A 23,976-nucleotide genomic window follows, 5' to 3' on the forward strand; every position below is an offset into this window, starting at 1 on the left:
GTCGCTTCTTATTCACCGTTCGTTACCACGACCTGATTGACTGATGCAGGGGAACCATTAGGTACCAAGAATTCAATCTTCAAAATAATTGTCATGTGGATCAAATATGTAAACCCTAAGAAATATAGCTAAGTTACATAATTCTGCCTATTTAGGCCGGATCGCCACGATGGTTAGAAAAATTTCCATGATTTTCTGCATTGTGTCACCTGCATTTTTATTGGCGCTGTGCATTTTTATGGCAAGGTCCCTATTGTCTTTTTACGTCAACTTCTTCCTGTGTTTTACTCTATTCAAATTCCATGTCCTTAAAAAATAATCGTAACCAAAGTCGCCTTTTTATCTACAGGTTTTTTTGGTAAGTACGAAAATCTTTCTAAGTTAAAATTTTCGACATCTTTGTTAATAAAATTTCTAAATTCATTACGTAAGAGTTATAGATACCGTCATTTCTTAATATCTTCTATTTTTTGAATTGAATCTTTAGCCTAAGGTAATGTTGAAAGTTTCCTTCGAGAAAATAGCTAGAAAGGCCTAGCAACAGGATCACAAAGACCCTTGTGATTGGATCTAGTTGATTTTATAACTGTTTCTAAGCCCCAAACGAGTTATTGGATTCCATAAATTTCCAAACCTCTAATTTCGAATCCGTTGACAGTTTCCAGAGATCCTGTTATCTGATCCTAGATATACCCAACAAGTGCATTGATGACACACAGCTTTAGGTTCTAGCAATTTCTAAGTTAGTTGAAATTCGGCCGGTGTCAGGATAGCTTAGAAGATGGAGAGACACGCCGCGTGTCTCCTTTTTCTTCTGCCAGGAATACTTGCAGGTATTCGGAAATAAATTTCCTTCTTCTTCTCATATAGACACATTTTGCATGTCAAAACTCTGTAGATAGTGTTATGAAAACTATGGATCTAATGAAGTACAGTTTTTCAGATTCTATCAAATTTTCCTTTTTTTAAAGTGACACTTCCTATAATATGCTCGTGGAACTTTTACTTTCTAGGCCTCACTTGACACTCATTCTAACTCAAAGAATTTAGATTGCCTGATAGAGATGTACAGGTACTCAACAAATGCAAGATGTAAAGGATATTACAAATAGTTTTACTATGTGCTAGGATTTCTCTATATACATTATACTAGTTTTATTTTGTCTATTAAATAGTAAAAAAGGAAATAATATGAAAAAATAAATATAACAATAAGAGAACCTCCTTTGAAGATACAACTTTGGCCTGCTCCAGAACCATATGCCTACATTTCTCCAACCCCTATGTGGCAAGGGGTTTGGGCCAGGGTCGTAATTTGTTCCAAAATTGTGTATGGGAAATTAGCTGAAAAATAACTATATATAAGGCACAAAACCATGACGGAAAAAAAAATTCCTAATTAAGGAACTAAACCCTCACCATTCTGATTCAAAGTCTAACGTGCTAGTAACTGAACCGCCTGATAGAGATCTCTATCTGCCTGATAGAGATGTACAGTTACTCAACAAATGCAAGATGTAAAGGATATTACAAATAGTTTTACTATGTGCTAGGATTTCTCTATATACATTATACTAGTTTTATTGTGTCTATTAAATAGTAAAAAAGGAAATAATATGAAAAAATAAATATAACAATAAGAGAGCTTCCTTTGAAGATACAACTTTGGCCTGCTCCAGAACCATATGCCTACACTTCTCCAACCCCTATGTGGCAAGGGGTTTGGGCCAGGGTCGTAATTTGTTCCAAAATTGTGTATGGGAAATTAGCTGAAAAATAACCATATATAAGGCACAAAACCATGACGGAAAAAAAATTCCTAATTAAGGAACTAAACCCTCACCATTCTGATTCAAAGTCTAACGTGCGAGTAAACAGCTGTTAATCGAATTCAATCTATTTATTTTTCTAAGACCACAACTGTGGAACTCGGAGCCTTTTTCTCAAAGACAATAGAGAGTAATGTCATCACCAAAAACGTAGTTATTGGGCTTTATTTATCAAATACATTTGTAATTGGCTGTTTACATAAAGAGCATTGAGTCATTAAAAGTTTCTAATATAAACAGTGAGAACATTAAACTACATTTGGTGAAACTGAACTTCTGCGAACAGGCGGAGGGGAGGGAGTGAGTCAAGGAATATTCATTTGAAAATTCGAGATTCAATTATTTGTTATTCTATGAGTTTCTTCCTCGGAAGAATATTCAGTATTTTAAAAATCATTTGCAAGCCTCAGCGTCGGCTGAGCGTGTTAGATATTTGATAAGGGGACTGGGAGGGTAAGTATGCGGGAGAGGCTCTTGTGAATCTCTAGCTAAGGATTTTGGACCATAATTATTATAATGGTACGGTTTTATAGTTCCAAGCTTTCCCACTTAAGAACTGGCACCAAAAGTGCCGTTTGTATTGTTATAATGCACTTACGGATGATAACACTGATAAAAAAAAAACATAGATAGCTTTCAAATTCGAGCAATAGCTTTCAAATGAGCCATTAAACATCTCTGTAAGGAGTTCTGGTAGCCAACTAGCCCCAACTTTCCGCTTTAGACGTGGCATCAATAGTGTCATTTTTAGTGTCATTTGGCAATTGTAGATGGTTGAGTTCATAGGAAAACCGTAGATATGAGAAATAGCTTTTATGGTAGCCTACCTAATAAACATATTTCTACAATGTTTTGGTAGCCCTCTAGCCCCAACCCTTAAGAAATAGCAAATAAAGTGCCATTTTTGTCCCATATTGCACTCGCAGATGGTTGAATTCATAGAAAGCACGTAAATGTGAGAAATAAATTTTGAATGAGCCATTGAGCATCTTTCTGTGATTTTCTGGTAAGCCCCTAGCCCAGGATAAAAAATATAAATCTGGCATTGAATATAAAATAATCGGGAGACAGATCAATACTACCCATGCTAAGAAGTGATTTTCCTTGTTGTTCAAGGATGCGGACTGTAATTTCCCTTTCTAGTGGTTTTTTACTATGCTGATTCCAATTGTACACTTCTATTTTTATTTTTTTTATCTGAAGCCATTTTTGAGGGGTTTCAGTCTTTATTTCGGAATTTTGAAAAAAATAGTTGTCTCAAAATTTCGATCGCATGTAATTTGGAAAAGAGGGTGTAGGAGGAGCTAGTTGCTCTTCGATCACTTTGAACTCTTGGAAAGGGACTATAACTTTCAATTTTGAATGAAATAAGCAGCTTCTTTCAAAGTTTGTACGACTGTCACTTCCACAGTAACCTTATATGCCCCTGAGGTAAAGCTTACAACCCTTCCCCGCGGGCGTTAAGGATTGTGTCATCCCCAAAGGCGTTATAATATGATCTTTGGACTATTTTGAACAAAACAACTGTCTCAAAAGTTAGATCAGATGCATTTGGGGAAAAGAGGGCTCAAGGGGGAGTGGGAATTATTTGCCCTACGATCACTTTCGACTCTTTAAAAGAGATATAGAAACTCTAATTTCCAATAAACTTTGACTCCTCCAAAGTTCATACGGCCACCTTTTCAATAAAAAACTGTATGCCCCCGTAGCATACCTTGAAAACCTTTCCCCTGGGCTCTGGGGGTTTATGTTGACCCCAAAATCAGTGTTATATAATCTTTGGACTATTTTCAACAAAATGACTATCTCAAATTTTCGATCAGAGTATTTGGAGAAAGTTAGGGGGCTGTTGTCCTCTGATCACTTTTTACTCTTAAAGTGAGGAACTATAACTTTAAATTTACAATCAAGGGATCCTTCCATTCCCTTATATGCCCCTGGGGAACAACTTACAACCCTTGACCCCGAGCTCTGGGGGCCTTTGTCATCCCAGACGTATTGTTATAAAAAACACTGACTATTTTGAACAAAATGGCAGGCTGAAAATCTGCTTAGATAAAACTAGGGAGTGCTAGTTACCCTCCGATCACTTTTGACTCTTAAAACGAAACTAGAACTTTCAATTTTTAATCAAACAAGCCCCTTCTGATATGTATATGGCCGATCCTTTTACGAAAATCTTAAAGGCCCCAGCGATGCATGGGTGCCAGCAGAAAATTTTCCAGGGTAGCAAAATACCAAAATAACAGTGGTGGTTGGGTGACAGGGAATATATTTCAGGAAATTCTGTTCGTTGGAGTAAGTTTATTTTAAATAATCTTAAGAAACATTCACCAATAAAAACAGCAATTAAATTGTATGCAAAATGAAACCAAATACAGTAAATTTTAAACGACACGGATTTCTCGTAAAGAAATAAATTTATTTAATCAATAATGTATTTAATTATTATGCATTTTTAAAAGGAAATCAAATACAAAATTTCAGAAATATTTATTGCTTCCGTAGATTACAACACGTGTAGACTTGTCTTGTGTGTGGCCGAGGCTTGAGACAGGCATGGTCCTTGCATCCCCCTTTTTCAAAAAAAGATGGTGAGTGGACTGCATGAGCTCCCTTACCCTACAAGGCTATACAAGCTGAAACTCCCAACTCTGGTTTATAGAAGAAGACCGGGTGATGCCATTCTGGTTCATAAACTTATTAATTCAAAGGCAGTTCCTGGTCTTCTTCCTCTGTCGTCTCAGGATTCTTGTACAAGGGGACATAACTTGAAGTTATCCAGGCATTTCTCCTCAAAGTTGCAACGCGCCCATTTTCTTACCAACCGTGTTGCCAACCTCTGGAACAAATTACTGCCAGATACCGTTGTTGCCCAAACCACAGACAGCTTTAAGAACCATCTTGACAACGAATGGTCAAAAAAAGAATGGAAGTATAACCGGGAAGCACTCGAATCAGCAACATCAAACCACTAGTCAAGTGTACGTATTCAACTATGTGTCATGTGTTATCAACTCTGGAGTTCCTACAAGGAAAAACCCTTATATTGCTCCAAGCTGCAATTTAAGGTAATTTAAGGTGTTATAGACTATTGTATTGTGTTGTAGACTTGTCATGTAGACTATGCAATTTCCTACGTCTTAGAATAGTTCGCAGAATAAGTAGAGATGCTCAAAAATCATCCTGCCTACGTAAATACTACGTTTTGATTTTACAATGGCCATGTAAAACGTACCTCTTTCATAACAGGACAATTCTCCCCCTCGAACTTAAATCCCTTATATATTCAGACACTAAAAAAATAGAATAGCAAAAGAAAAACAAAATTTAAACTTACTATCCAGCTGTTATATTTAAATTTAAGTTTAAATTTTGTTTCTCTTTCTTTTAATTGTCCTATTCTTTAAATAAAATGAACAGGTTCAAAAAAAAATTTGGTCCCAAGAGAATCATATCAAATATTTAGTGGTTAAAAAACTGGAAGTATAACTGTGGTGGAGGCATATTCAATTGGAAATCAAAATTTCTTGTGCCATTCCTAAGGGTCAAAAATAATTGGAAGATAGCCAGCCCTCTCTTGGCACCTTTTTATCTCAAATTCATCAGATTAAAATTATAAAATAGCCATTTTGTTCGGAATATTCAAAAATACAAATAATTAATTTGGGAGGGGGGTCAAAAATGTCCCCCAGTCCCCGGAACAAAGGCTGTTAGTTATACAAGTTGCACATCGTTACTTTGATACTTGGATTTACTGATTTGCTGGATAGCTTTGATTTATAGGACAGGGGCTGTAAATTATGGAAGTCGCTTTGTGTTACTTTAATGCTTTCTTTACTTTGATACTTTGCTAATTTTTGATACTTTGATTAAAGTAAAAAATAAGTTTTTGTAGCTGAAATTAAGGAGCAACATTAAAGTCAATATCGAACAGAAACCGTTCCGTATAGGAAGGGTTGCCCCCCTTCAATACCGTGCTCTTATGCTAAGGCTCTTAATGCTTTCTAAACAGCTTTCTATTCTAATTAAACGACCCCTTTTTTTCAGTAGCCGTTCATAAAAAAAAGTTGGGACAAACAGTCAAACTTTAGCGTAAATAACAAGGTATTGAGGAGGGGAAATCCATCATATATGGCATAATTTCGTTTGTTTATGTTGCTTCTTAATTAATGCTGCTTTTTACTTTCAGCTAAGAAAACTTGTTTTTTCATTTAATTTCTGATCGTTATTCAAGCCAGTAATTCTGGCTCACCCTCCATGAAACATACCCCCCTCGAGGAAAACTTCTCCGTCAAAATTATCATCCAACGTAAAGTACACCCCCTATCCGTAAAATTTCCCCACTGTAATTTATTTCCCCCGTAAAATCCAGACACATTTATCCTCGTTGAAAATCTCCCCACTGTAAAATATTTTACGTGCGATTCTGCCTGAAAAATTCTTAGTATGCTTTCATTTTGAAAAATACTAATCTCTAATTTGTTTCTCTATAAGTCTGGAAATACCCCTTTCCATAGAAGTTATTTCCCAAAAATCAAACACGAGGAAACTAGCCTTCGGATCATTCTCTTGGAACATCTCTACCTGCAAAATTGAGGTGGCAAAAAAAAATGTAAGACAACTAAAAGGAATTTCGTATATGAATTCTATAAAATCCACGTAGTGTAAAATTTTCCCTGGGAACTTTGCTCCCAAAAATCTCCCTCCCTGAAGAAACTTCTCCCTATGGAAATCCAGCCCAAGTTAAAAATCCCTCCCTATGAAAAATATCTGTATATTTCCCAATATACAATACTTAAACAATGGGTGAATTTCATAACTTACAGGCCTCTCTCCTTAGACTGGAAAAGACATTTTATCCCTAAAGACGTAATTATTTGATCTTGCTGAATTTTATGTATCTGGAATCAAACAGTTCGTGGTAACGAACTGTAGTAAGGAGCAACCCGGCTCAATGGTACCCAAAACTCTAAAAAACGGATTTGATACCAATAGTTATATCAAAAGAATCGCATCTTGATGCTGATTTTAAATATATAAGTTTCATCAAGTTTAGTCTTACCCATCAAAAGTTACGAGCCTGAGGAAATTTGCCCTAGTTTAGAAAATAGGGGGAAATACCCCCTAAAATTCATAGAATCTTAACGAAAATCACACCATCAGATTCAGCATATCAGAGAACCCTTCTGTATAAGTTCCAAGCTCCTATCTGCAAAAACGTGGAATTTTGTGTTTTTTGCCAAAAGAGAAAAAAATCACGGATGCGTTTATTTGTTGTTTTTTTTTCCAGGGGTGATCGTATCGACCCAGTGGTCCTAGAAGTTTGCGATAGGGCTTATTCGAACGGAAATGAAAAGTTCCAGTGCCCTTTTTCGGTGACCAAAAAAATTGGAGGGCACCTAGGCCTCCTCCCACGCTCATTTTTTCCCAAAGTCGTCGGATAAAAATTCTGAGATAGCCATTTTATTCAACATAGTCGAAAAATCTTATAACTATGTCTTTGGGGACGACTTACTCCCCCAGTCCCCGTGGGAGTGGCTGCAAATTACAAACTTTGACCAGTGTTTGCATATATTAATGGTTATTGGGAAGTGTCCAGACGTTTTTAGGGGGATTTTTTGGTTGGGAGGAGGGATTGAGAAGAGGGGGTTATATGGGGGAAACTTTCCATGGAGGAATTTGCCATGGGGAAGAAGATTTCCATGAAGGGGGCGCAGCATTTTCTGCATTATTTAAAAAAATGAAAAAATAAATATGAAAAGTTTTTTCAACTGAAAGTAAGGATTAGTATTAAAACTTAAAAAGAACAGAGAATATTGCGCATATAAGGGGTTTACCTCCTCCTAATACCTCACTCTTTACACTAAAGTATTTTTAGTAATTTCAACTATTTATTCTATGGCCTTTGTGATTCAGGGGACAAATTTTAAGCTTTAGTGTAAAGAGCGAGGTATTGACGAGTCATATGAATATAGAAGTTTCTTACGTAAGCTAATTCGTAAGTTACGTATATCTTTTACTAATGAAAACGTTCGTAAAAAACAAAAATTTCTAGTTGCCAGTAAGTACCCAAAAAATTGGAGGGCAACTAGGCCTTCTCCCTCCTTTTTTCTCAAAATCATTCTATCAAAACTATGGGAAAGCCATTTAGCCAAATAAATGAATATGCAAATTTCGCTTTAATTCTTCATCTGCGGAGAGCCGAAATCAAAACATGGATTAACTAAAAAACGTTCAGATATTAAATTAAAAAAAACTGAAAGTAAGGAGCGACATTAAAACTTAAAACAAACAGAAATTGCCCCTTTTATGAAAGGGGCTGTTCCCTCTTCAACACCCTGCTCTTTACGCTAAATTTTTTACTGTTTTAAAAAGTAGAGCTGAGAGAAAGATTCAGAGGGCAAAAAATGTTTTTTATGTCCTTTATGTACTGGCGATTTAGCAAAATATTAATAACTTTTTTCTGATTGCAGGCCCTCTTCCTCGGTCAACATGTGCATCAGAATGCTTGCTACGTAAGTTGTTTTATTTTATGTATGTTTTCTGTCAATTTCTTAGAGATATTTTTTATTTTACAAATTATTCTGTTCTTGTTCCTCATACTTCGTTCTTCTTATGAACTCATTTTGATTCTGTCAGTGTTCATTTTATTATCTTACCGTTGTTGGCAGTTAAATATTATTACAAAGGACAATTCTGAGAATCTATTGTAGAGGGGGAAGGAGGTTTATTGGAATAGCCTGTTTTAAAATGTACAAGCAAGTGCCTTTAGCGTTTTACGATAACCTCGCCAATTATGATAACCCTCAGAACAAAATTCTGTTTCAAGAAATAAACTGTGTGGTTTTAATCGACACTTTTTATGCTAAATCGGAATGAGTGGCCAGAAATTTCCATCAATAAAAATATTTGATACTATTTTTATTTTTAATATCTTTAGCGTTTTAAGCAGGAATTATAAATGCCAAAGCAAATCTGATACTGATTTTCAGTTTAGTATTCAAAGCTACGTTGAAACGCTTCCCTAGACAATATTGGTAATGACGGAATTTGAAAAAAAAAATAAAACATTGTTCAATAACCACGGGTGATTGCAGAATTTTAGTTAAGTATTCTGATTCAGTATGAAAAGTTTCCTGACTGGCAGGAAGATAGATTATCAAAAGTGAAACAGAATTTCCATCGTAATAAGCTTGTGTTAATATCAATAGAAATGTTTGAAACAAAGAACAGTCTTTCTTTGTTTTGTGTCCCAATGTGTAAATTTTTGAATTGTAACTTCTTTGGGCTTTATTTAATTGGTTAAATGCAGTGGCTTTAGAATCAAGAAGCTCAACTCTAAAGTAAAAACCTGCAAAAATATTTTAAGTACCAAGGATTGTAAAAATGAAATCTGATTATTAGAATTGTTAAGTGGAAATTTAAAGTAACATGACAATCCTAAAAATTAAGGAAAGATCAGGAGCTTATTTTCTAATGAGAAATACCTTTTTGTGCAGTTGTGTAGTTTTGATAGTACCGCGTGCCAAATTTAATAAAAAGTATTTTAGGTGAAAAATCAGTAAAAAAAATAACAGGGCCACAAACCAATTATTGGTTTGTATCTTCCTTTCCACTGCTTATTTGTTTTTGGGACTCAACAGTTTGCTAGTGTTCAAAAATTTGCCGTCAAGAAGCGTTATCAAATTTAAATTATTAGATTTTCTTATTTGTTTGCATGGTTCAACGTCGCAACACTGACAAAAATCAGGTCACGCCCTCTAATCTTATAATTTTGAAATAGCAAAAGGAAACCACTTAGACAATTGTGTTTTTTAGGCATGAATAGACTTAAGCCAAAACTATTTTTTAAGACATCATTGGTATTCTAAAGCCTTATCCCACAGTTAAGAACCCCAGCTTGTTCAAAGTTACTCAAGTTAAAATATTAAAACCTTATATAATTTTTCATTTTTGGCTGGGCTATACCAAACTCAATTCAAACTGTAAAATCACGATTTTTTACAGCTATGAATCCTAAGTTCTCCTATGAAGTTGGAAAGGCATATGTGTACAATTTTCAGACAACGACTGAGACGGCTATAACTGGCACCAGCAAAGATGTCGCAATCGTCACTCTCAGCGGTGTCGCAACTGTTAATGTTCTGAACCCGTGCGACTTTAGCTTGCAGATAAGCAAAACTAAAGTGAGAGCATCTAATGAAAAGGTAAGATAAAATGCATTCTAAAAACTAATTACATTGCAGTTACTACCAATCCCTCAACTTTCTTTGCAAAAAACGAGATTTATGATATAAGTGCCAGTATCACCAAATTGGCTAATACAGGTGACAACTCTTTAAACTGATTGTATAGCGGTTAATACCAATACTGACACTTTGGTTTTAGTTGGGGACTGACGAATACATACTATATGGACCGATAGGCAGACAGTGACAGATAAGTATGTAAAAAAGAAGAAGCATTGATGTTACAAGACAATGCAGACCAATAACAGAGAAGACAACGATGCATGTAACAAAATTTAGACTGTAAGACGGACTAGATAAGTAAGTTTGAAAAACACTTCAATATCCAAGACGCCATAAAAGACTAGCACATTAGAATCTATTTTAATTTCTCACATGCTAAAATAAAAAAAGCACAAAAGTGAAAAATGCATGCAAGGAGTCTAAAATTAATTTAAAATTTTTCATGTTAACTAAGGACAATTTCCACTGAAAATCACTTCAAATATTCCTTATTTTAAAGGCAAAGAGGGCTTAAGAAAATACAGACGAAACCAATCATTTAAAATTTGACAATGTCTACATTCACAAGCGCTTCATTGCTGAGTTCAGGCAGGATTCAAGATTCAGGATTTTTATTTAAACTTCTGTTCAACACACACAATATAAAAAAAGGTTCAAGCCGGAAACACAAGGTCGATTGACAAAGACCCGGTATAACAATATAGCACACATATTTGACAAAAAAGAGAAATTAAAAAAATTGCATAAAATAAATATAAATAAATCCATGACTCACCACTAGACAGGAACCCACCCACAAAAAAAGTGACACTCGGCAAAGATAAACTCCAAAAACAAAACAAAACAGTGTGCAAGCGAGGTTGACCGATGACCGGCAACTTATTCATCCTAATAAATCACCTAATAAATGGAGAACATTTTAAGAGGATTTAAAATCGAAAATAAATACAAACGAACCGATAAAAAAGAAGATCTGAATCTAGGAATTGAATATGAAATTAGACCAATGAAACGTGTAAAAACGAAATATGGAAAAAAAAACTCGTTATCATTTTTGATTTTAAAGGTGAAATGAATATTTATTTGTACCTAAGCGTCTTGATTCTAAAGCAGATGATCTTGAAAAGAAATTTAAAGAATTAGGTAAAGGTATGAGTTTGCAGGTTATAGAAAGAACTGGTAAAGATAATAACAATTATTGAATACTATGACTATGATGCTATGGCCCTACGATCAAAAAATATGGCGAGAACCATGATCTTTCAGTGGTTAATTTCAGGGGCTGCTGCATTTTCCATTTATTACGGGTTTCATAAACAATGGTCAGATTGCACAGGGAAAAAATTTCTCGTACGAAAGTACGAAGGCCGTTCCGAGTGGTCATATTTTACTTTAAATAAAAAAAGAATGAAGAGTGAATAATTCTGAGACAGGCAAAATATTAGTTAATAAATATATAGTTTCAGTTTTAGATTTTTTTGGATAGGACGAAGGTGACGGTAAATATCTTTGCAAAATTCGAAGATCCCAGTTTAAAGAGTCTCTTTCAGTTTCATATGATATTTGAATGTTGCCAAATAGATCAGAGGACATTACGTAAGATGGGAATGCACCAAAGCAAAATAAATGAGGTGTAGAATTTCAATAAGGGAAAAAATGCTGAAGCCTCCTCATTCCACAAACTCCTTGGGCAACTTTAACGCGTAATCTATTACAATGTTCTTTATACGATAGATTTTTATTAATAGTTATACCAAGATACTAGAGTAAAGTTACCCTTTGAATTTGAATATGTGTAGCCTGATCACTTATAATTGAAATTACTTTTACTTTTTGTCAAAGTCTACTATAAATGATTAATTTCATTTTGGCGACGATTAATGACAAAAGATTAGCTTTTGGCCAAACAATCAGCTGGGAAAACATGATTTGCAACTTCTCTTTGACATCGTCTTCCGACTGCCCTGTAAGTGTTGATCCAGTATCATCGGTGAAAAGGACATTCAGGCTGTTGGTTTCTGTTGATGATGGAAGTTTACTTATGTATATCGGGAAGAGTAGTGATCCTAGAATTGAACCCCAAGGAACACCAATATTGGGCAATAAGCATGGATCCTAAGCTGTTTTATTGATAGTTGTTACTTGGGATCAACCTGTTAGGTATGATGCAATAAAATCGTGCGCTGGTCTTTGTATCCCGCCATGGCTTAATTTAAACAACAATATTCCGTGACAAATCGTGTCAAATGTCTTCTCAATATTGAAAAAAATACTTGCCGGAATAATTTTTTCATCAAGATATTCGTGAATAAATCAGGCCATTGTCAGGATAGAATCTTGCGTACTATGTCCCTTTCTAAACACATACTGGTTTTTTGAAAAATAATCATTCGAAATAAGGAAATTATACATTTGATTATAAAAACACCGCTCCATTAATTTAGAAAAACCTCAAAGAATCTGTAATTCGTGCAATTACTCCGGCCGGAGCTTTTATACAGTGGTATAACCTTTACTTTCTTAAATGAATCCGGAAAAGCCGATCTAAATGACATATTTATTAAATGACACATTACTTTATTAATACTCGGTAAAATAACTTCCACAATGTCATAGACGATCATCAGTCCCCGGGAATTCCCATTCTTTAAAAGCTTACCAATATTGGCAAGCTCTTTCTCTGTTACGGTGTTAAAAACATAGATTTTACAGAAGGCTTTACAAGGTATGTACGATAATCACACTGACCAAGGGCAGGTTATGTTGGAGCTTTTTGGCCAACGATTGTCCAATTGACGCGAAATGCAAATTCATGTAATTAGCTATTTCTAGCTCCCTTTCAATTATATGACCATGAGTGTCCCTTTATTTCTGATGGTGTAGAAGTTCTTTGTGATCGATTTAAGCATGTGATTAGCTCCCAAATTTTCTTTAGGTGACTTACTTACTTCTCTAAAAGAATCAAAATAAAATTTTGTTTTAGCATTACGTATTATTTTTGAAAATAGATTTTTGTATTTTTTGAAAGTTGTTTTATTTTCTTCACTTGGGAATGATAACAGTTTTTTATATAGATGTTTTTTTTTGTCTTATTGAGGCCAAAAGGGAGGGCGATATCACGGTTGAATGGGTTGATTATATTCTTCTTTTCGTGTTTTTACTCTGGGCGTGACTCATCGAAAGCAGCGTTAAGTTTTTCGAAAAAATGAGCCGTTGTAAGTTTACTTCTTCAGCATCAAATACAAGAGATCAATCGATAATATTCAATTTATTCTTTAAACAGTCCGGATTTTTTTTTTATTGATATTCTGGTGTGATATTTCTGGTGCTTTTTTGTCTGAAGCTGATATTTCACATCGGAAATTAACAAAAAATGATCAGCAAAAATCCGTTAGAACAACCTGTGAAGACGTGGCTGGAGTCGTTAAAAATATGTTGTCGAGTAGAGTTGCACTAGTGAGTGAAACCCGGGGACTCAAGACTCAAGACCCAGTACTCAAGAGTGGTTGAACTTTCGCTGAGTTAAGGATGCTGGGACTGTTTTCAAAAACAGTTCACTTTGGTTTTATTGATTTTATCCTCTTGTAATTTATTTTTTCTTATATATTTTTGTATTGCTGAGGACGGCCCTTGGACATAGGGCCGAAATATTCATTCTAATTTGTTTCCCACTGTCTTGAAAAATTCCTTATTGTTCTTTTGTTTTGGGGTTTGTTTGTAATAGTATCTTAAAAGCTTCATTTACTTTATGTTTGATCGATGTTCATAATTCAACAGTTTAATCAATGTCATAGTTTTACAGTAAACCCACAATACCCCGAATATTTTTCATAAATCATTAGTATTAGTGATGATATTTAACCCTGAAACTCTAAAGGGGTATTCAGGTGAATATTACTAATGAAGTTGGGTGCACTATACCCCTTCATCTTTGACATCGATGATCTCAGATAATGATTATTTGAAATGATTGGGATGGAAGTCACTGGCTTCCAAAGTCTTTGGGCAATTCTGGTATTCACTTTAGGTAGATTAATGATTGCTGCTCGCAACAGAATGATTTCTGGCAGGAGGTACATTAATGAGAGGTTTTCCGGTGCTTACTGACTGGGGAAAACTAGCAGTTTGTCCTCTCTTGAGGCTGTTATTTGACGAACAGTGTTCACCTTTACTATGTCTCCAATGGTTTCTCCAAGTCAAAGACCTTGCGTTTCATAGCGTTGTTACATATGTGACTTTACCAGCGTCTCTTACAAAGTCATCATTAAGTCACGTTGCTGATGAAGCTTTTGTCCCAGGTGGTGTACAATGTTTGCGTAAATGATAAACAAGTTGATGATAGGTGCATTTATCATGCCATACACAAGGCACATGGGTCAACGCCTGGTCTTTCTAACATTAGTACAGCCTCGTCAATTACATAAAGAAGTTGAATGCAGATGTAGGTTCACAATAAATTAAAATGAACGCCTTTATTAAACATTAAGTTAACAAATCCAAATATTGATGAATAAAAGTCTTAAAAAAATAAAAATTAAATTGAATAATTAAGTCAGCCTCAGTCATTGAGAAATTAAATTACTGACTGAAAGCAGAAAAAGATGCCCAAGTACTAAAGATGAGTAAAACTTATCCACTCACCTCTTGTATCTCTGAACCTTCTGTATTTATTCTCAATGTCTAGTACAATACTTATTGACCGTCTAGCTCCTTTATGGTGAAAGACAAAATACAAGAAATCCCGCCTTTTTTCAATAGCCCTCAATAGGTGAAGAAATATAGGTTAAATTGTGCAGGGGTGAAGTTTATCCACCGTTAGTATTAAAGGTTTAAGACTGCTGGTATCAAAGAGAATCTTTTGTGTTCGAAACTGTTGCTAAACAGTGATTTATTAACCTTGCAATCACTATTGCTCTTCTACATGTAATTACTCCCCAAAAGCGGTAATAAGGAGCGACATTTGTCCAATGCAAATAATTTCAGGAAATCTGTGTTCTATTTTGCAAAATATTGTTCTTCACATATTAAATATTTTCTGAAAGAAATTGAATTAATTCTTCGTTTTAGCTATTGTTTATTAATTTTGTTGTCGGAAAAAAAGAAATAGCAGACGCAAAAGTGCTGTTTGTTTCTTATGGAGTTTAATCAGTACGGAAATTGATTCAGATTTCTTTGCTTTTTTATGTCAATGTTACTTCACATTTAATCTCTAAGAATGAGCCGAATTGCTTTCTTGTGACGAAACTGACACTAAACTTGTAAAAGAAAGAAATGAAAAGTATTTTGAGCAAGTGGGGCGGGTGTTATTTCTGACCTTCAGGTTTTGAATTTTAATTTTACTTCTTTCTAAACTTTCTTTCTTCTTTCTTTCTATACTTGGTAGGATCGGTAAATTCAATTGGATTAAATGCTTCTTCTGCTAATACTGTCTGTTACTCCTTAGAAATCGTAATCCTTTGTCTGAGAGGGTGAAGTTTCGAATCCTAGATTACCAATTATTTAGTTTGGGATGGGGGTCAGTGGCGTGACTCTGTAAGCTCAGCGATAGTCGACCCAGCTCTAAATGGGGTACTTGGATAAATCTGGGGAAGGTAAACAGCAAGGGTGTGCGAAAGCACAGGATAGTTGGCCCCCAACCCCTCATTGCACTTCCTGGCTTATGGGCCAAGAAACGTAGATCAGCACCGCCTGTAGGGGCTGTAAAGTCTAATGCCGTATTCTTGACCTTTTTTTACCTGTTATATTAGAAGCACGCAATATTTAAAATAGATGGCGTCCACGTTAGCAATTCGTTTGAATTTGAAAACGCTTTATTTTATCAATTGCTGTTAAAAGCAATTGATAAAAGCAATTGTAAAATGATGTAATTTGCTGTAAAAAGTAGTTGTAAAGCCCTTTAGGGATTTCGCTTTTCATGCCTTGGTTGGTCATCTCCACCATGGACTCTCAAGGTATCTGTAGCAGTTTTGTATGTGTTGCAATGATTGTAGGCCTACTGTAATAATCCTGGTAATGAATTGCAAAATTGTAATGTAAATCACACATAAAATTAATCTAAATTATGAAGCATAAACGATTGTAGTAACTTTTAGGAATAAATTAAACAGTGGTAGGCTATAAGCAGCTAACATAGCAGAGAAAACAGTTTTCTGCAGAGGTTGACCTACAGAAAATAATCATTGGAGTGATTTCCACCCTGTTGAAAGTCACATCATCTGTGACAGCCCCTTTTTAATAACTTATTAGCTCTTTGGCTAAATTGTTGGTAAAAATTCTAGTTAATTGACTTATTGCTATCTCAGATAGGGTTTAAATTAGGAAAATGAAACTTTGATAAAATTCTAGTTAATTGACTTCTTGCCATTTCAGAAAGGGTTTAGCTTAGGAAAATGAAACTTTCAGTGATGAATCTACAGACTAAATTATGTCCTGGGATGGTATTTTAACATACCCACCTCTACTCCTTCTCCCTATAGAGGGCCCTGACCTTTGATGACCTTTAAAAATATGTGTGTTATAAAAGTGAAACCTTGCAAAATAGATCTTCTGCTTATCTGAAGTACAATAAAGTTGTTTTCAGCTTCATAACTTTGCTCAATTCCATTTTATAAGGTTTTAAAAATATGCAAATACATTTCCTAAATTTTGAAAAAAACAACAACATTGATATGGCTCAAAATTCTACTCAAATAACAGGAATTGCATTTTCAGAATTAAAGGCTGAGAAAAAGCAACTAGTAACTAAAAATTAAGGTAAAATGTTGTTTTGCCAAATATAAATAGGTATAGACCTGTCATGTAGGTAAATTTGAGGACCCTCTAGAGAGAGAAGGAGTAGAGGTGGGTATGTTAAAATACCTTCCTGGGACATACTTTAGCCTGTAGATCCATCCCTGAAAGTTTCATTTTCCTAACCTAAACCCTTTCCAAGATAGCAAGAAATCAATTAACTAGAATTATACCAAATTGTTCAATATTTAATTATTTGACTTCATACAATAGTCAAATTTGATTTTCTTCAAATTTTATAGAGTACATAGAATTTTAATAACCTTTCCTCCCTATCATTTCTATAGATTTATGTAAAAATTGAAGCTTGATAGAAGAGGTACTCCTCTATGTTTTAGATATATGTTTTTTGAAATATGTTTTTTCAAAATTAAAAAAAAAACAGCCAAAATTTAACTGAAAAAACCAAGAGGGAGAGATGACCTCAACTCTCCACAGGTTTACCACTAAAACCATGGGCAGATCTAGAGCAGAATCTTGGGGGAGGCCCAATTTGACAAGGGCACCAATGAACAAAATGGCCCATAATTTGACATGGTATTCACATGATGGTAAGACAGCAAACCTTATTACTAGGGTGTATAGGAGTGCTGTTATTGATGTTAAAAGTAAAGATCACCATCTAGTAGTGTCTAAGGTTAATTTAAAGCTGAAATTTTGGAATGGTAACTACCTCCCAGAAAGTTGTGATGCTGGTAGACTCCAGGATGAAAATCTGAGAAAAAACTTCCAGGAACAGTTGAATACTAAACTTGAGAGTTTAAAATTTGACAATGTTGAAGGTGGATGGAATAATTTTAGAAAAGCAATTTGTGAAGTTGCTGATAATGTCTTAGGGAAGAGTGCTAAGACTGCAACTAGGAGTATTAGTGAAAAAGCTTTAGGTTTAATAGAGAGTAGAAGGGGTTTGTACAAGAATTATCTGAGTGATAGGTCATATGAAAACAAAAGGAATGTAAAGAAAGTGGAGAAAGCATTAAAATATGAACTAAGGAGATGTGAAGTGGAGGCAATGGATAAAATTGCTGAGGATCTGGAAGATGCAGGTAGATGGCATAATAGTAAAATATTATACTGGCATGTTAATAAATTGAAAGGGAGTAGACAATCCAGACTAGTCCCAGTTAAAGATAGAAATGGGGCCACAATTAGTGATAAGGAAAAGGATTAAAAAATAATAAGGCTCCAGGTGCTGATAGTGTGATAAATGAGTTTCTTAAATAATGGTGGCTCTGAGGTTAGGAATAAGCTACTGAAGATTATGAACATGATTTTTGAAAAAGGGGAAGTGCCTGATGATTTTAAGAAATCCTTAATTAAACCACTGTATAAGAAAGGTGACAAGAGTGAGTGTCATAATTATCAAAGCATTAGTCTAGTCTCTGTAGGTAGCAAATTACTGAGTAATATGATATTTTTTAGACTGAGAGATGCTTTAGATAAAGTTTTAAGGGAAGAACAGTGCAGTTTTAGAAAAGGTAGAGGATGTGTTGACCAAGTTTTCACTCTTAGGTTAATAATTGGAAAGTCCCTTTGTTGTCAAACACCTTTGGTCCTCAGTTTTATTGATTATGAGCAAGCTTTTCGATTCTGTTGATAGAAGAGCATGAGCAAAGGTCTTATCCTTGTATGATATACCAGAAAAATACATCAAAGTGATTTGTGCTATGTATGAGAATAATACTGCTGCAGTTAAGGTAGGAAATGAGGTTAGAAACTGCTTTTGTATTATGATAATCAGGAGTTAAGCAGGGTTGTGTTCTATCCCCCTCTATATGGATTTTTTTTATGGACTTTGTCTTAAGGAGCACAGGAAAGGCAATTGGAGATCACGGAATGAAATGGGAAGGAAAAACGCTCCTTGACTTAGATTATGCTGATAATTTAAGCATATTAGATGAAAGTGTGAGCAAAATGAATGAAGTTTTAGAGGTTTTGCAAGCTCAGGGTGCTAGAATAGGCTTGAAATTTAAAGTGAAGGAAACTAAGTCACTAAGGCTAGGAATAAGTGAAAATGAAAAGGTGACGTTGGGTAGTGAAAAGATTGATCAGGTTAGCAGCTTTGCTTACATTGGTAGTATTATTAGTAAAGATGGTGGGAGCAGTGAAGATGTTAAAAGTAGAATAGCCAAGTCTCAGGGTGTTTTTTCACAGTTAAAAAAAGTTTGGAAGAATAGAAAGATAAGTCTGCAAACCAAGATTAGAATATTGGAAGCTACAGTGATGACAGTGGTCAAATATGGCTCTGAAGAATTGGCGCTCCAAAAAGCAGATGAAAATTTACTAGATGTTTTCCAGAGAAATTGCATACAGATTGTTCTGGGTACCTGGCTGAATGACCGTATTTCAAACAGTAGGTTGTATGAAAAATGTGGTTCAATCCTGTTTTCTAGGGCTATAATGAAAGAAAGGTTGAGATGGCTATTCTATGTTCTGCAGATGAAGGATGACAGATTGTCCTTTTTGGCCAACCGTCTGGGGCTACACAAAAAGCAGGTCGTCCTTGTCTGGGTTGGGAGGATGTCATTAATAAAGATTTAAAGGAAATGAGAACTTCCTGAGAGGGTGTAAAGAGGGAGGCCTTGAATAGGTTAGATTGGAGGAAGAGCTTGCGTAGCTTTGTTGGCCTCAGGCGGCTTGGTGCTGCAGTGAGCTATTAGTAGTATTAGTAGTCTTTATTCTTAGATTCCCTCCCAATTATGAATCTGGAGACTTCAATTTTTAGGTTCAACAACTTTGTTATGCTCTGTCTATAATAACCTATATTTCTTTCTGTGATATTCACCCACAAATTTTTATTACCATGTGTTTCTACTTTTAGGTTGATGCAGGGCCACTAGAAAAACAACCTTTACTATTCTCATTTAGAGATGGAACAATTGAAAAGGTTTGTCCAAATGATGAGGAAGTTACTTGGGCTCTCAACATCAAGAAGGCAGTTCTTTCTCTTTTGCAACATACACCAGACGGTCTCAAATTTGCTGATTCTACTATTGAGGTAGTTTAAATTTTTTTTTTAAACTTTCCAATTTTTGCATTATTTTGTTATTAATTCACTTTTTTTTCAAATTTTTTTTTCTTTTTCCTATACAACTTCAAAATGTTGTGTTTATTTTAGAGAAATTGAGAACAAAAACAAAGAGAAATTTACATTGGTATAATATATATATATATATATATATATATATATATATATATATATATATATAATATATATATATATGATTTCAGTTTTGTTAAATATCCATGCCTATTAGTCTTAACTTGACCAATCCTAAGCTATTCATGTATACCATGTTTTTATTAGTGATTTTCCTTAAAATAGAAACCATAAAAGATTGGGATGGAGTAGGAGCATGTGTAACTGTGTTGGCCTCAGATGGTTTGGTGCTGCAGTAAGTTGTTGTTAGCGGTAGTAGTAAGATGTCATCCTCATTCAAATAAGTTTGTATTGTACTATCAGTAAAGGAAATAGTTTTTTCGATTTTTGTTTCTTTTGTTATTGGAACAGCCTAATTTTATTAAGATTTTTTTTCTTTTCAATCTCTCTACAACATCAATGTATTCTTGTCAAATCAAGATGCTAATATAAGAAACTCAAATATATTTGTTTATCATCCGTGTTTTATTGAATTTTCTTATTGACTTTGTATTTTTCTGCTGTTTTTTTTTTCTGATTTTGTTTCACTAGTATTCACTGTAATATTTTACTCTCGTTTGGGTCCCTTACTTATTGTTTTAAACTACCCAAGACTTCTCCGAGTATGAGTGTTTTGACTAAAGACACAGAAATGTCTTAATAATAATTAAGCTTAATCCTAATGAAGATAATAATAATTAAGATTAACCTCAGAAGGGATTTAAAAAACAAAATATAACTACAACATCGTGTACCCTACTACCCCCAACTCAACACTCAGCTTCTTCCTTAATACACACCCATCAAAATAAAAGACTGATTTTAATGACTTAATATCATTTTATACTCTCAGTTATGTACCCTATAAAATAAATAATTAAAACCATATTTAGAAAGCAATATATTTTTCAACAGCCTTTTAAATTCGCTTAAATCACTACTTTTAATATTCTCATTTAATAAATGCGAATATTCAGCCTCTCCTTGTCTCTTTGTTTTTAATGACCAGATTATTTTAAAAGTTATGTTCTATTAAGAGAAAGCAGTTTGGAAAATGGGACAGTAGTTAAATTGTTTAAAAACTAATTTAGTGAAAACACCACTTGTAGACTAAATGTCTCAAAGACTTCCCTTTCGGGAAAGGCAAAGTGTTGACTTTACCTTTTTCTTCTGTTTTTTTTTTTCTGATTTGTTTCACTTATGTTCACTACAATATTTTACTCTCATCAGGGTCCCTTGCTCTTTGTTTTGAACTACCTAAGACTTCTTGAAGTATGAGTGTTTTGACTAAAGACACAGATATGTTTTAAGAATAAATATGCTTAATCTCAATGTATACAATAATAATTAAGACTAACCTCTGAAGGGATTTAAAAAACAAGATATAACTACAACATTATGTACCCTACTACCCTTAACCCAAACACTCAATTTCTACCTAAACACACATCCATCAAAATATAACATTAATTTTAATGATTTAGTACTATTATATTCTATCAGTTTATTACTGTTTTATTTTACCCTGTAAAATTAATCATTAAGATCATATTTAGAAAACAATCTATTTCTTAACAACCTTTTAAATTTGCTTTAATCATTACTTTTGATATTCTAATTTAATAAGTCAGAATTCACATGTAAATGGTGAATTCATAAATAATCAGATTACTGACAAAAATTGTGATGTGAGAAATTTGAAAGGCTATTGGAAAATAGACCGTTCTCTTAATATGATTTAGGTGATTAAGTTAGTTTCATATTTTTCATTTTTTTTTAACCCCCTCTAAGGTATAAGTATTTTTTATTGGATTTTGTGGATTTATTTTACTATCCCTTCTCCATATTATGGCCTTGCATTTTTAGGGGATATGGTTGTGTTAAGATCTCGTAAATAGTTTTTGTTCAGTAAATGAAATGATAAACATCATACAACACAGTTTCATTGACATAAAGTGTCTTATTGGTGCTGAAAACAAATGTAAATGTTTGTTGGATGCTCAAACTTATTGTATTCAGTCTTGGAGGAGGCCAAATGAGTTCTTGGCTTGTCCTGATGCGTCGTAAAGCGTAATATTTTTTTGATTGGGCTGAATTACTTATAACGCTTCTTTACGCCTCTTTTGAATTTTAGACTGATGTTGCTGGTCGCTGTCCAACCAATTATACCATTATTGAAAAAGGAGCTATTCTTAAGAAACGGGACTTGACTCTATGCAGTGGGCGCCTTGGAAGATTTTCAGCAGTACCTACTGTATCTTATTCTGCCTCTGCGGTAAGTTTTGTTTAGTTACAATGCTAACCAACACTTAGCCAGATTGGCTAGCTGGCTGACTACGGTTTTCATAGCTTTTTCATTTGGCTCATTATATCTATATGAATGTAAGCATAAATCTACGTAAAAATAATTAGCATCAAAGTGAAGATGAGATTGCATTTTTGATTACCTGAAAAATCTTCAAGTAATCTGCTTTTGGTTTTATTTAACTAGTGCCAGCACGTGCTTACCAAAAATCAAGTTTATATGTTCTTCGGATTTGTACCCTCTTAGGATAAAATAAGACCTTTATTTTTTATTTTTATTTCTATCATGGATGCAAGTTGGCCAAATCTACATTTCGAAGTCAACAAGAAGAGATAAGAAGAAAAATTTCAAAAAAAAACAACAACAAAAAAACAGCAAGTAAAAAGAGGGTATTTAATTAAGTGAATTAAAAAGAGGGCATTAAAATATAAAATGGTTTAAAAACAAAAATCTATGTAAAGGTGGCTAAAGAATGCATTAACACATAACAAAATCAAACGAATAATCATTCGTGGAATGTTAAGCGCCATGCAATAAGAATTCAAAAATATTAAAAACTAATGAAAGTAGAAAAATTTAGAAAGTCAATAAAAAAGCAAAAAGGGAGAAAAATGAACGAAGTATACACGTAGTAAAAAGAGAGAAACTATTGCGTTGTTTTATTAATTTGATTCTTAAATTTGGCAATTGGCAATTGGGGAGGGAATGGCAATTGGTGAAACCAGTGCTACCTGTAGAAAGCAGACCTCTGCCATGCGATTGAGCATCAAGTGGATGGGAACAAAAAAGATATGTAATGACAAAGACAACGTAATGACAATGACAAAGAAATTGTCTTCCATGCCGCTCAGACTTTTAAGTTGTCATTGTCGCTCAGGGGTACATGCTTTCACTTACTGTATTATGTTATTGCCTTTGACATTATAATTACACAATGGGCTTAAACAACCTAACACACATTGTACAATGCTCACAAGACCGAAAATTGAGCTGTTTAATTACGTAATTCTGAATGAAGTAAAAATAAGAAGATTTTTTGATAATTGCTATTCTAATAGATCATAATTCCAAAATTTGGAATTCCAGTTGATCCCAGTAGGGTATAAAATAGATTCTTAAAGATTGACAGGGCATTTATAATGAAAATAAAGTTGGTTTTGTAATCAATTAACAACCCTGATTTGATGTTTTTATTCAGTGATTTCACTAAGCTTTTAAATAACAAAAAAGAAGAACGGTAAATCTTTGTGTTAAGTCAAGTCATGGAGGTTGGATCGATTATGAAACATCTAGTTTTGAAATTGAAGACGCACTAAAGGATTTTGAGCTAAACAATAATTAGGCAGGAATAATTTCAATATTTTTTTAATAATTTATGCTGGCATTCCTATATTCTTAATTTAATATTCTTACATATGTTGTGTTACACTTTTTAAAACATGTGGTTAGATATTAGTCATTTTTCTGAAACGCTTCTGTATTTGGGGAAATGCCAGAAGTATTCATAATTTCCTTGGTAACTTTATATCTCGAGATTTTTCTGGCTTGGAATCAAACCTTGTCTTCTCTTTCGTTTTGAGATCTATAGACGTCTGTATTTTTTATAGGGAATAAAAATACATATTGAATATGAATTTTTTTTATTTAAGTATTGTTCAA

General features: G+C 34.0%; 1 protein-coding gene across 1 annotated transcript in view; it reads left to right on the plus strand.

The window, feature by feature from the left end:
- The first annotated feature begins 678 nt into the window (after positions 1–678).
- LOC136034972 (apolipophorins-like) overlaps positions 679–23,976 on the plus strand; it is a 69,543-nt gene continuing 46,245 nt past the window's right edge. Inside the window, exons 1-5 of the mRNA XM_065716531.1 lie at positions 679–833; positions 8,306–8,347; positions 9,840–10,039; positions 19,695–19,871; positions 22,147–22,287. Of these exons, the coding sequence (XP_065572603.1) occupies positions 782–833; positions 8,306–8,347; positions 9,840–10,039; positions 19,695–19,871; positions 22,147–22,287 (612 nt within the window). The 5' untranslated portion in view covers positions 679–781. The remainder of the gene's footprint in view (positions 834–8,305; positions 8,348–9,839; positions 10,040–19,694; positions 19,872–22,146; positions 22,288–23,976) is intronic.

Source organism: Artemia franciscana, chromosome 13 (genome assembly GCF_032884065.1).
Source record: "Artemia franciscana chromosome 13, ASM3288406v1, whole genome shotgun sequence".
NCBI classification, from domain to species: Eukaryota; Metazoa; Arthropoda; class Branchiopoda; order Anostraca; family Artemiidae; genus Artemia; species Artemia franciscana.